General features: G+C 29.6%; 3 protein-coding genes and 1 long non-coding RNA gene across 4 annotated transcripts; 1 reads left to right on the top strand and 3 right to left on the bottom strand.

Moving 5' to 3' along the window:
* Nucleotides 1-1,292: 1,292 nt before the first annotated feature.
* LOC130903427 (small nuclear ribonucleoprotein F) lies at nt 1,293-1,863 on the bottom strand. The gene is made up of 2 exons (XM_057815522.1): nt 1,535-1,863; nt 1,293-1,446 (listed from the first exon to the last, which is right to left on the bottom strand). The coding sequence occupies exons 1-2, from the start codon at nt 1,707-1,709 to the stop codon at nt 1,355-1,357; spliced, it is 267 nt and encodes an 88-aa protein (XP_057671505.1). The 5' UTR covers nt 1,710-1,863; the 3' UTR covers nt 1,293-1,354.
* A 213-nt stretch (nt 1,864-2,076) lies between these two features.
* LOC130903419 (mitochondrial coenzyme A transporter SLC25A42) lies at nt 2,077-12,666 on the top strand. The gene is made up of 7 exons (XM_057815513.1): nt 2,077-2,269; nt 4,941-5,133; nt 6,084-6,263; nt 6,452-6,584; nt 6,675-6,807; nt 7,756-7,930; nt 10,066-12,666. Exons 2-7 carry the CDS (start codon nt 4,976-4,978, stop codon nt 10,232-10,234), a joined length of 948 nt encoding a protein of 315 aa, XP_057671496.1. The 5' UTR covers nt 2,077-2,269; nt 4,941-4,975; the 3' UTR covers nt 10,235-12,666.
* Nucleotides 2,685-4,796, bottom strand: LOC130903425 (calmodulin-like protein 4). The gene is made up of 4 exons (XM_057815520.1): nt 4,537-4,796; nt 4,448-4,478; nt 3,263-3,393; nt 2,685-3,080 (listed from the first exon to the last, which is right to left on the bottom strand). Exons 1-4 carry the CDS (start codon nt 4,537-4,539, stop codon nt 2,796-2,798), a joined length of 450 nt encoding a protein of 149 aa, XP_057671503.1. The 5' UTR covers nt 4,540-4,796; the 3' UTR covers nt 2,685-2,795.
* Nucleotides 12,667-12,736: 70 nt separating the features above from the next.
* On the bottom strand, nt 12,737-13,479 carry LOC130903429 (uncharacterized). The gene is made up of 2 exons (XR_009060739.1): nt 13,278-13,479; nt 12,737-13,035 (listed from the first exon to the last, which is right to left on the bottom strand). It is a non-coding gene; the product is annotated as an uncharacterized LOC130903429 (long non-coding RNA).
* Between the last annotated feature and the right edge of the window lie 14 nt (nt 13,480-13,493).

A 13,493-nucleotide genomic window follows, 5' to 3' on the forward strand; every position in this document is an offset into this window, starting at 1 on the left:
TCTCCAATATATACACCTCGATTCCTACATCGCTCCATGCGAAGCAGTTCAGGAAGTCTTGTTTTAATGCAGATTTGATTCGTCACACGTTATTAGCTTTTCTATAAGTTTGAGTCATATTCAATCGCATTCAAAGTGTCAAAACAAATATTTTTGCGAGCTTCTTGTTGTTCAAATGAGAGGATTGCAATCGCAGGCTTCGAGTCAAACAGCTGACGGTCGTTAACCTTTGGCACATGCGTACTTTTTCTGTAGCAGCGCTAGTTACTTAATATCCACACCTCGTAGATGTGAAAATAAAAAAAATAGAATTAAAATAACAAATATTGAGTTGATATAACAATAATTCTAATAGAATTGGAATAAAATGTATTGAGGTTAGTGAAGTGAATACATTGAGGAATAGATCTTTGGTCACTTTAAGAATCAACAGAATGTTGATATGAATTATAGAATTTAGCGACCTTGTGTATATATAATTGGGTTCAGTGAGGAAAAGGCGAAGGAGAATTGAAAAAATATAAGTTTTTGGAGCCAACTTGTTATTAGATGAGTGTAAAACCCGGAGTTCTTGGCCTCTTAACAGGCTTTACCCGGAACTCCAGGTTGGAAGCCCTAAGTGGGGTTGGGAGAAGAGTTGGAAGTCGAGGATCTGGTGCCATTAAGCTGTCTCGGCAGCATTGGTCCTCCTCCTTTTTTTCTCCTCATGACTGATGTTACGGCGTTTGTGCTGGGGTTAGTCAAAACCATCAGCCAGAGCTTTGAAATTGGACAAAACCAATGTTTTGGGGGTAGTGGGTTCAGTGATCCTTGTTTGATCAAAGCCTTCAAAAGACATAGGAGGATTTTTCATTTCAAAGGCTATAGGAATTTCGACATGTTTCTCACAGGTATTGTTCGTGTCATATGATAAGGGCTTAGATACCATTCATCCCTCAGCACAAAGACTCTTCATACCCAGGTAGGCACGCCCAAAGAGGGCGGCCATTGGCCCCCTTTACCAACGTCAAGCTCCAACAACTCTTTGAAGGGGTTCTACACATATTACACACCCTTATCCAACAAGACTATCAAAATATTTAGTATTGGATCACCTAAACTGATGCCATAAGTAAATAACTTCATTAATCAAGAAAAATATCTGAAGATAAGTTATTTTCTATTGTTTTTATTTCAGTACACAAAGCTATAAACATTTAACTTTCAAATTTTCAAATTGATATAAGAAATTGATAAAATTTCTATTTTAATTGAATAAAAATAATTATACTTTTTATGAAAGAATATAACTGTTATACTTATTAAAGTTTTTTATTTGTAGAAAAACTTAATTATAAATTATACTAAGACTAAACTAATCCCTCATTTCACCCTCTTCATCTTCTTCTTCGGCGCATCTTATGAATAAAATATTATTACATCGTATCAGAATTTCCCCTAACGATCCTTAAAAAAAAGTTATCCCAATCATATTTGGATACAAAAAAGCTAATTAATACAAACTATATTATCAATTACTTTTAATGTAACATACCTGCAACAGCTCCGTCAATAATTTCTTCTGCATTTGCTAATTGTACATTCATATATCCGTCAGCTGAGACAAGATAACCTTTATATTCATGGCCCCATTTTAATTTCACTAAGACGGCTTTCCCGGTGAGACCATTGAGAAATGGTTTTGGATTAATTGGCATAGCAGTTGACATCTTGATGGATTATTAATTTATACGAATAATAATAAAATTAAATACTATAGGTATTTTAAAGGTAAATACAATCTTAATTAATAAACGTTAGAATAACGAATTAACCTTAAAATAAATTACAAATGCTGAATTTTTGACATTTGATAAAATGGTACGCTCTGCTACTCCATACAATAGACCTAACAATAGTTACCTAATAAGAGTACAATTTTTAGTACAGCGTCGATATGTAATAATTTTTATCATAGTTTAGTTTATTTTTATGTATAGTATTAGAAAAAAGTTCATTCTAGGCTATTAATTATACATTATAGATTTAAATTATATGCAATCAAAATAATATCATGTTTGAATGACAAAGGAACGCACTTTCTTACACTTTTTGACAGCGATAACCTTTACTTTTGTTGCGTGTTTTTGTTATGCACTTTGAACATAATACAAAATTTCCCAAATTTAAATATAATATAAATATGAGTTTTCAATTTATTTTACGTGAATAGATTGAGTGAAATTACTATGTGAATAAGATTTTTTCTAATATTACTTCTCAAGAAAAGGTAAGATGGTTTCAATATATAATAACACACATCTTTTTTTTATTTTGAAAAATCGCATCATCCCAGTTGGTAATTAACGAAAATATATACATTAGTATGTGCATAATATATTAAAGATATGAATGTATTGTAAGAATTCTATAATTTTCTTGCTATTTTACAGCATAAATATCTTCCCAGTTTAGTGCTTTTTTTCATAGTTCTGCTATATACAGAACAGTGTAATTTCATGCATATATCGGCTATATACTTCTCCATATAATTTGGAAAAAACAATACTTTACGTTTAATTCAAAGAATGTTTTGTAAACCAAATTTGTTTGTATTATATGACTTTTAATTATTATCAGACTATTTAGTAACACATCCTTCAATTGAACTATGAATGGATCTAATTTTGTAATGTTTAAAGGTTGGTAAATAATACAATTATTCATTATATACTGTTTATTTCATTATATTCGTATAATACTGAATAAAACATTATTTTACTGACAAAAATATGGAAGATAAACAATAAAAATAGTTAGTAATAATCTGGAACAGGAGCACAAGCAATTTTAACAAAATCTTCATATCGTACCATACTATTAGCATTAACGTTAGCTTCTCTGAAGATTCTATCGACTTCATTTGATGATAAACTTTCTCCCCAGTTTTGTAACAAATATCTAAGCTGTTTGGCCGAGATTTTTCCTGTATTTTCAGGATCTGCTGCTTTAAAAGCATCCACAACTTCTTTTGGAATGTTTTCTACTTTAGAATGGATGTACATGACTTCCAAAAAGTCCGGGAAAGACATTTTACCACCCTAAAACCATTTATAAATTGAAACGATGACGATAAAATGATTAGAATGGAATCAACGTTTTCAAGTCATCTGCAATAACTTTGTATTTTTTATTATCCATGTCAACAATTGCAGTTTAAGCTATATAATAATTCGATACATATAGAGTCAAGTTTTTTAACTTATATTATTATATTGCTCACTTTTTGTCTTAAATATCCTGTCATTTCTGACCTTGTTGGAGATAATCCCAAGCTTCTCATTATCACTGTCAATTCATCTAGGTTTTTGATAGTCCCAGATCGTGCAAATAAATAAAAACATTCCCTGAATTCTGTAAAAGATATTAAAATGAAAATTGTTATATTTATTATATATTGGTAACTAAATTCTCTAATACCTTATTGAAGATCCTGTAATGCCTAAAGTAATCTGGAAGTGTCTTTAGAATGCCCTCTGAATAATTAAATAATAGCATTATAAGGCGTACTTTCAGCTTTTTAGTTTGAGAAGGGGAGTCACGAATTAAAATAGAAAAGAATGAAAGAAAAAAAACTAGCAACAGATATTCTGAAATATGTAAAATATTCAGAAAATTGAAATAAAAATTACTTTGAAAATTGATGATAATTTTATTGAAGATGTAATGCCCAAAGTTATCTTAAATTATCTTTTAAATGTTCTCTGTATGATTAAAAAAAAGAAAAATAGCTTTTTAGGTCATTGAAGAGCAATTTGGGGGGGAAGGGGGTCACGAATTAAAATGAAGAAAAAAGAAAGAAAATAAAAAGTGAAAATGTGATCAGATTTTTCTATAGGTTGACTGCTTAGATATCTTCCTTTAATTTCGGCACTTCCCTCAAACTGTACCGAAGTTTTGATGCTTCCCTAAAACTTTTCCTGAAAGTAAGACAGTTTGGAGGAGTCATGACCCCGTGATCCCTCATCGAATCCTCGCTATTTTTATGTATTTGGTTTTTTTCTTTCTTTATTTCTAAATAAACTTTTTCCAGTTTCCTTTCCAGTTTGTTCATTGCTTTATTAGTTCTCTTTTCTTCTTTTTCAGTAGATAACACATTTTCGAATAAGAATATTATTTAAATATAACATGTTGTCATTATCTAATTAGTTTATTTTTTTTTATCAATTATTTCGATAAAGTTTGATAAGATTAATCTTAAATTAGATACAAATAAAATATTCACGATATTCTTAATTAATTTAGTGTTTCCATATTTAATTGCGTGATAATTAGTTCATCACTAAATATCAATCATTTGATAATAACGTTTATAATATAAAATATTAATTTTTTATAGTTAAAATAACTGTAAAATAATGATTCATGAAACGGTATCAAAATGTATACTAACCAAAAAAAAACTTACCATCAATATCTTTTTCCTTAAAGTACCTCGCCTAAAAACAAACACAATAATTATAAAGTACCAAGTACTTTCGAAATGAAGAAACTTACCATTTCTTCTTCTTTTTTAATAAAAAAATTTGTTTTGTAATAGAATTAATTCGTTTTTACTAAATATAACACGTCAAACAATAGAAATGGAGATAAGGTAGTCCAAACTACAGGTAACCAAACAGGTAAAACAGCTGTTGGCTCGAGTACTGCCTCACAATAATTATTTCAACCATCACATGGAATATGTAGTAAATTTTATCACGGCGCAGGTTATCTTTTCATTTGATTCAGTTTGTTTACATTATAGTAAGGTCACCAAATAGAAGGATGCATGCTACTTAATTAATTTTTACGTACAGATATTGTAGACTGTTTTTTTTATAATTTATTAAAAGAGAATCTCGTTATGAATTTTATTGTTATATTGTAAAATAGTGTACTTTTATGTAATATTTTTACAGATAAAGAAAAAGAAATCGCTTCGTTATTTTTTAATATGGCAAAAAGTGCCGATAAAAGTTTTAATAATAATAATTATAATTTAAGTAATGGACAATTAGTTTTGACTAGTTTAGCGGCTGGTGCTATAGCCGGTGCGGTAGCTAAAACTACGATAGCTCCTTTGGATAGAACGAAAATCAATTTTCAAGTAGGGTAAGTACTTTTTAGACGATGCATTGATAATAACATATTTTTTAAAATTCAATATACGGGGGTGTTCATAAAATAAAATCGTACTTGAAAAAAATATTTAGTAAAAAAAATTAATATACTTTCTGAACTTGGGAATTACAATTATCAAAATAACATTTTTATCAATAGCCTACAAGGAAATATATATATAACCTTATTTATTTATATCCATATTTCGTAATTTATTTTTGTTTTATGAGATATGGGTAAGCAGACATATTATTTAGTCGAACAGCTGACATTTTATCTATTTATAACTAAACAAAAATATGTTATAACGAAACAATATTGATTGGCATTGGTATGTTTTTATGTAAAAATAATAGTTCTCTGAATAATATCCATTATATTCGAGTCGTATACTACTACTGTATCTACGACTGATAGATAAATATATTAGACCAGGGCTAAAGCCTTTGAAAATGATAGTATGATGAAACCTTTTGGGAAAGGAAGAAAAATGTAACAAAAAATGAAGGAAAAATAATTTGCGGGCGATGGGAGGTCGAGAAGTAGAAGGGGGTAATGGTAAAAAACGGTTTATCTTGATTTGTGGTAAAACTACAAGTCCTATAGAAAAAAGTCAATTAGATAAGTTGTAGGTAATGAAAAATTCCACAACTTTTGTATCTACACTTTTTTTACATAACCTCAAAATTTATGTGTAAAATTCAATTAACGTAACCAAGTCGATTCATTTCGGCCATAATTTTCTTAGTTTTCACGCTAAAAAGTTCTATTAACTCTCATTTTAAAGCTTTTCAAAACTACTTTGAAAAAGCACTCGGAATTTGCAACCCTAGATCGGCATTAGTAGTAGTACTGATTAGTAGATTATCGCAAAACTGATATTAATATAAATACAGCAATTTTTAAGAATTTGAGCACTCGATTTATAATAATTTTTCCAGACATAAGCCGTATTCAACTAAAAAAGCTTTCAAATTTATTTTAAAAACGTTAAGAACAGATGGCGTTTTAACGTTATGGAGAGGAAACAGTGCTACTATGGCACGAATAGTACCTCATGCTGCCATACAATTCACAGCTCACGAGCAGTGGAAACGAATACTCAGGGTGGATCAGGGAGGGTGAGTTGTTTACACATGTACACTTAAAATTATAATGAAAATGTTAATAGATTGAATCATATCAATTTGCGTAAAATTCACGACCGCACGAATCCTACTGACTGCGCCAGTTAATGAATTACATTAATCGCGCTACTCGCCCAAGTAACACGAGTTAAATAGTTGAATATATATTTTATTTTCTTCAGGGGAACGCCGGTCAAATTGTTTTTAGCAGGTTCTTTAGCGGGGGTTACGTCACAATCGCTCACTTACCCCCTTGATCTAGCAAGAGCTAGAATGGCAGTCACATCTAGGGAGGAATATTCGACGTTAAGACAGGTGAGGGTGTGCATTTGCCATTCATATATCACAAAATTTACAAAAAAAATTTTTATTGTTGGAAAAATTTGAACGAATTTAACTTTACAGGTGTTTTTAAAAATATATTACTTTGAAGGGATAAAAGTATTTTATAGAGGATATATCCCGACGATTCTAGGAGTAATTCCTTACGCAGGAATATCGTTTTTCACTTACGATACGTTGAAAAGATTATATAGAGGTTAGTAAATATGTTTACTAATAATTTTTTGTCCCATAATTCAAAAATTCATCAATGTTTTTATGGATCGCTAAAAAAAGTTATTTTTGTTTACAAATGTTCTTTAATTAGCGAATTTATGTGGTGATAAGGTAATAGTCAAAGACAAAGTTCCCTAATTTTTTTGCTCCATTGACAAATATTGTTATATTTAGTTATAAAGCGGGAAATGGCAACACCGCGTCGTTCAACGACTGGACATTTCTTCAAACATTTTTGACAAACAAGTGTTTCGATGATACTGTAGCCACTATATATCCAAATTATTCCCTATTGTAATTTTATTTGTCAATTTGTCAAGATAACAAATGCCAGAGGTCATAATTGACAGAAAACGGATTTGCTTGTTCCTATTCACAGAAATTTCATTGTTTTGTTTGACTGACAAAAATTTGATTTGTTTTGTTTTGACTGATAGATAAGTGATAGAAATTTGATTGACATAAATGACAGATATGACAGATTCATTTGTTTCATTATGACTTAACAGGTAGATGACAGAAATTTGATTTGTTTGTTTTGATTGACATAATTGACAGATATGACAGATTCATTTGTTTGTTTTGACTAAGAGATGAATAGACATGTCAAATATTTCATTTGCTGTTTTTTGAATTGAATTTTTTGATATAATTTTTCCATATCTATATATATTTTTAATATATTTGAAATTTTTAAGTAAAAATTAGAGTAAAACGATTTTAAAAAATAAAATACCTGGATTTAAAGCAAGGTTATTATCAATGATATCGATTGCTTTGTTTTATAACAAATTTTCTTCTAATTTTTTGTTGAAAATTTTCAGAAATCAATTCTAATAAAATAAATTTTGAAAAATAAAATCATAAAACGCTTATTTTAAACACGTTCTGAAACAGTTGGAAGTCAATATTAGATTTAAAATTACAGAGCACATAGACAATGTACAGACGCCGCCTCCCGTAGCATCATTGGCGTTCGGTGCGGTGGCGGGTATGTTGGGTCAAAGTTGTACGTATCCATTAGATATTGTTAGGAGAAGGATGCAAACCGACGTTAATGGAAAATACAACACAATAGGAATGACACTAAAATATGTTTATAAGTAAGTATGGGGATTGGCCGAAACTTCAACTTGTAATTCCCTTGTAAAATTTATTTCGTGTGACTATGAACCTTTAAAAACATCATTAAAATCGTTGCTTAACTATAAAACATATTCAAATCGTGGCTAATCTGTGAAAAACATACTTTAAATCGGGGTTAATGCTTAAAAAACATGCAAATCGTGGCTAAACTTTGAAAGAAATTATTCAAATCGTGACTAATCCTTAAAAAACAATCAAATCGAGGCTAAATTTTGATAAAATCCTTTATATCATGGCTAAACTTTGGAAAACATCGTCCAAATCGTGGCTAAACTTTGAAAAAAGTTATTCAAATCATGGCTGAGCTTTAAAAAACACCGTTCAAATCGTGGCTAAGCCTTAGAAAACATTCAAATCGTGACTAAACTTTAAAAAACACCGTTCAAATCGTGGCTAAGCCTTAGAAAACATTCAAATTATGACTGAGCTTTAAAAAAACATCGTCAAAGTCGTAACAGCCTTAAAAAATATTCAAATCGAGGCTTAACTTTGAAAAAAATTATTCAAATCATAGCTGACCTTTAAAAAACATCGTTCAAATCGTGGCTAAGCCTTAGAAAACATTCAAATCGTGACTAAATTTTAAAAAACACCGTTCAAATCGTGGCTAAGCCTTAGAAAACATTCAAATCGTGACTAAACTTTAAAAAACACCGTTCAAATCGTGGCTAAGCCTTAGAAAACATTCAAATTATGGCTGAGCTTTAAAAAAACATCGTCAAAGTCGTAACAGCCTTAAAAATATTCAAATCGAGGCTTAACTTTGAAAAAAATTATTCAAATCATAGCTGACCTTTAAAAAACATCGTTCAAATCGTGGCTAAGCCTTAGAAAACATTCAAATCGTGACTAAACTTTAAAAAACACCGTTCAAATCGTGGCTAAGCCTTAGAAAACATTCAAATTATGGCTGAGCTTTAAAAAAACATCGTCAAAGTCGTAACAGCCTTAAAAAATATTCAAATCGAGGCTTAACTTTGAAAAAAATTATTCAAATCATAGCTGACCTTTAAAAAACATCGTTCAAATCGTGGCTAAGCCTTAGAAAACATTCAAATCGTGACTAAACTTTAAAAAACATCGTCGCAAATCGTGGCTAAGCCTTAGAAAACATTCAAATCAAGGTTAAACTTTGAAAAAACATCGTCCAAATCGTGGCTAAGCCTTAGAATATATTCAAATCGAGGCTAAACTTTGAAAAAAATTCTTCAAATCGTGGCTGAGCTCTATAATCAATTTTTAAAGTAATGAATTAGTTTACTGGATTTCATTATTGAGGAAGATACCAAACGTTTTCAACGACATGCTGAGTTCTATACACTAAAAAAAGCAGCTCACATCGCTAAGTGGTTTTATTTTTGAATAATCACTTGACTATTTAGAATAGAATGGAACAATGAAAGGATGCAGGCAAAACATCAATGAATTAATACTCTCCCATCCACCCTTTTATCGAGATTTAACTCCACGTAATAATTTCTGGTTCCAAACATGAAGAAATATCCAGGTGGAAAGTAATTTGGCTCCAACGATGGAATCTTATGTTATGAAAGAGGTAAAAAATTGGAAAACGAATTAAATAAAAATGAATTGAACTAAAAGGAGACCAACGTTCATGGGTTTCTCTATTGAATTTTGTCAACTTTTATTTATTTTTGAGTATGATAAACACTCACAGAACCACAGATATCCTTCCTCTAAATAATATGATGATAATTGTTGGCAAATCAACTTCTCTTTGTGAGATTATTCTGTAGCTGCATCCACTTTGCACGCCAGCATAAAAAGTGGGCTCCCAACAAGATGTACACCAGTTTTTTCTTGAATTTACAAGGTCATTTTTCCTTTATCGGTGCTTTCATCAAGTTCTCCTCTCTGCAGTGATAAATCATCATCTTTACTCTTCCAAAAGGTCCATTGTCATTTTTACATTTATCTCATTTATGTCATTTACATACAACATTTTCATGTACTACCCTGTAACGGTCAAATGTCCCTTTATCCCCACAATTAAATATATTTTTTATAGTTATCATTATACAGTATGTCGTGGAGAAACTTTTCTCACGTTCGTTCTTTCTTAATATTCCAGGACTGAAGGTCTGATAGGGGGTTTATATAAAGGACTTTCGATGAACTGGATCAAAGGCCCCATAGCCGTCGGTATTAGTTTCGCTACGTACGATAACACCAAAGATTTTTTACGTAAGCTATTTTCAAAATATAAAACGAAAGTTCTATACATAGAATTGAAAAAATAATATTTTGAGTGTCCTTGAACGACTATAACTATAATAGTTATGAAGAATTGTATCGATCGATGAAAATGAAAATTTTTAATTTCATTCATTTCGTACCTAAGAGATCCTTACTAATATCTGCACAATATTTTGGCGCAAAGATGATGATAGAGGACATATAAGAATGAAAAATTAGTGTTGAAAGCTTCAACAACAAATATATGATAAAAATAAAAATGAAATACGATAAAAAGTATTAAAGAAAACCATAATTAGTGTAAATTAGAAGATATTTGAATGAATCGTGTTATTTTATGAAATTTTTATAATGAATTTTCCCACTGAACCTCGTATATTACAAACATTCAATAATTCCATTTCGAAATATTTATTATTTACTATTCATTTATATTATTCAATTTCAAAATACTTGAAACAAGAATTTTTTCGCTGCACCTCGTATACATGAAAAAATTGAGTCATGTCAAAATTTTTCCACTGCACGTCGTATGTAACAAAAGTTTAATAACTCCAATTCAAAGTCTTTAAACCCATTTCGAAACTATTTTTTATACTTTTTTTCACTGCATCTCGTACATTTCTTGTATACTGCAAACACTTTTGTATATTCCACACACTAAATCCATTTCTAAATTTCTCCATTGCACTTCGTATGTGAAGCACTTAATTATTCCATCCAACAACATCTCATATACCCCAATAATTTAATCTAGTGTCAATTTTTTTATAAGAAATTTTTCCAGTGATCCTCTCATATGTCACAAACACTAATCTTTTCGTTTCAAAGTAAACGAAAATTTTTCAACAACACTTGATCCAAACCGGAATTTTCCATCATAAATTTTTCCATTGCACCTAGTATGTCATAAACACTTAAGGCCGGATTCATAAACTTGATTTGCTGTTCGCGGGTGTATTTATAAATTTGACGTTACTGCCGTTAACCTAAAAATTTTGTTATTGTTATTCTCTTTGATGTGTGTACCGCTTTTTTCTTTTCGTGATATTTTTTTTACTTGTTTATGTATTTTGTATTTATGGAAGGTATTGTGGAAAATAACGATGACTTTTTTTTATTGGGAGCATTAGGCAAAATCACGTGACAAACGCAAATGTATGTGATTGGCTCTTTTCTAGTGCTACGAACATCGACGGGAACATAAATTTCGCTTATGTTCGAAGTCACCAACGGCAGACTGCGATGTCAAACGGCAACTATAAATGGTTATAAAAATTTCACTGTTTTTAATTTTATAACAAATATATCAAACGGAAAGTCAACTTTATGAATCGGCCTTTAAATACACTTGATATGTTACAATTTCTCTCAAATATCAATCAGATGTCAAAATTCCCGGATGCCCAACTATATCAGAGGCCACAACGGAGACCATCATGACAATGTCGAAAAGAAGATTGAAACGTCATATTATAAACATAAATAAACACGATTTTGAATTAAAAAAAACTAATAAAACACTTGTAGATTCTTATTTAATAGTTAAAAATGGCATTTAACTGACGATAACAAACAAAAACTCTTAACTAATAAAATAAGAGAGATCAGTGGGAAATTTTTTCTTTGTATATAAATTATTTTATAAAATAACAATGTGTTAAGGATCTACAATTCTTCTAATTTCGGGACGCCCTATTTAGGTAGAAAGGGTGAGAATGTCAGTAGTTAAAAATAGTAGTATTATATCCCTTTAAATTAAGCAATTGACAATATAATGATATTTGACGATCTAAAAATTTATAAACTGTTGAAATTTAATATTAAATTTTCTAATCTATATAAGACTGTTAGAACTCAAAGTCAAAGGAAATGAGAAGTTTCGTACTCATATTTATTTGTTATTACAAAAGTCAATACAAAAGAACTAACTTCCATTTTTTAAACTCACTGTATTTTGAATTAGTCTTGTATTTATGTTCATCATACAAACTGACACCACCAGCACGACTAAGCGAGTAACAAATTGTATTCCTGGATAATCTTTTTGTTACTTGAATTTTATTGATGTACCTGTTACATACTTATAACTTTCCTTTTGAAAATTATCTGATTTATTTCAAATTGAGCTGATGATATCAGTTCTCAAATTATCTGAGATTTCATGCAAAAGGAACGCCACTATTAACAAATACACTGATCGACATGAATTGAAGTTTAAATATTTTTAGGACCAAGTAGGTTTTCTTTTTATGTTATTGTTGATTTTATTTAGTATGCCATCAAAAAATTTTAATATTTTATTTAATTTCAGTTATAAATTGAATTTTTTTACTATAGGAATTGAATATTTGTCTTGCGTTTTATTAAAAAAAATTGTTATTTATTAAAATCGAGAAATATATATTACTTGAAATTTTATTTATTGTTGTCGGATTGTTAAAACATTTTTTGTTAATAAATATTTTTTTATAAACATTGGAAATGTTACTATTATCCCAAATTCCGATCCCAAGTTATATACAAAAAACTGAAAAATGATACAGTTTATCTAAACCACAACAACTTTATTTTTGAATTAAATATAGAAAAACTTTATATCATTATTTTTCACGATCCCCTTAACTCAGAAGTTCCCAAACTTTTTTTCCTCGTAAACCACTCAAAATAATTATTGTTAAAGTTGATACATTTACACCATATTTCCAACTAGTCAAAAAATCAGATATTATGGAAATTGAAGTACGCTCCTGTTATAAAGCTTCCCGTGGACCCCTGCACCATTTTGGGAATCACTGTCATAACTTATAGTATAAACGATTTCTTTTTCACACCATTGACTGGCCTAAAATGAAGATTTTCGATATTAGCTAATAACTCAACATTAATTTCAATTTCATGCAAGAATTAAATTCCGATACACTTTTTGGACACCCTGTGTAAAAGGGTGATAAAGATTATATACAGAAAAGCTTAAATGCATTTTATAGCAGGAATATTTTTACTTATTTTATTATAATAACGATTTAAAACTCACTTTGCACTTTGATTTTTTGCTAATAGCTACAATTAATAACACAAATTTACCTGGGTACAAGTAAAAGTATAACCATTGTTTGTACCTATCAAAGTATAAGTAATCAATATAATTTTTGTTTTTGTGTCAATCAAGTTGTTATTTCAAAGCTCATTATTAACATAGATGTGTATTTAGAGAATTTCACGAAAAATTTTCACTCAAGATGATTAATTTTATAACCCCGTATATATTTCAAATCTTATATTTCACGTTCTAAGGTTAGG

The sequence above is a fragment of the Diorhabda carinulata genome, chromosome 2, assembly GCF_026250575.1.
Source record: "Diorhabda carinulata isolate Delta chromosome 2, icDioCari1.1, whole genome shotgun sequence".
NCBI lineage: Eukaryota > Metazoa > Arthropoda > Insecta > Coleoptera > Chrysomelidae > Diorhabda > Diorhabda carinulata.

Bases quoted from the DNA above. Each gene is read 5' to 3' on its own strand.
- LOC130903425 (XM_057815520.1), bottom strand. The intron at 3,394-4,447 runs GTAAGTTTTTTT...TATCTTTTACAG, and splicing joins TAAGGAAAAAGATATTGATG to AATTCAGGGAATGTTTTTAT. The intron at 3,081-3,262 runs GTGAGCAATATA...AAATGGTTTTAG, and splicing joins CAGGATATTTAAGACAAAAA to GGTGGTAAAATGTCTTTCCC.
- LOC130903419 (XM_057815513.1), top strand. From the start codon at position 4,976: ATGGCAAAAAGTGCCGATAAAAGTTTTAATAATAATAATTATAATTTA. The intron at 5,134-6,083 runs GTAAGTACTTTT...TAATTTTTCCAG, and splicing joins AAAATCAATTTTCAAGTAGG to ACATAAGCCGTATTCAACTA. The intron at 6,808-7,755 runs GTTAGTAAATAT...TTAAAATTACAG, and splicing joins GTTGAAAAGATTATATAGAG to AGCACATAGACAATGTACAG.
- LOC130903427 (XM_057815522.1), bottom strand. From the start codon at position 1,709: ATGTCAACTGCTATGCCAATTAATCCAAAACCATTTCTCAATGGTCTC. The intron at 1,447-1,534 runs GTATGTTACATT...CTTTTTTTTAAG, and splicing joins TATTGACGGAGCTGTTGCAG to GATCGTTAGGGGAAATTCTG.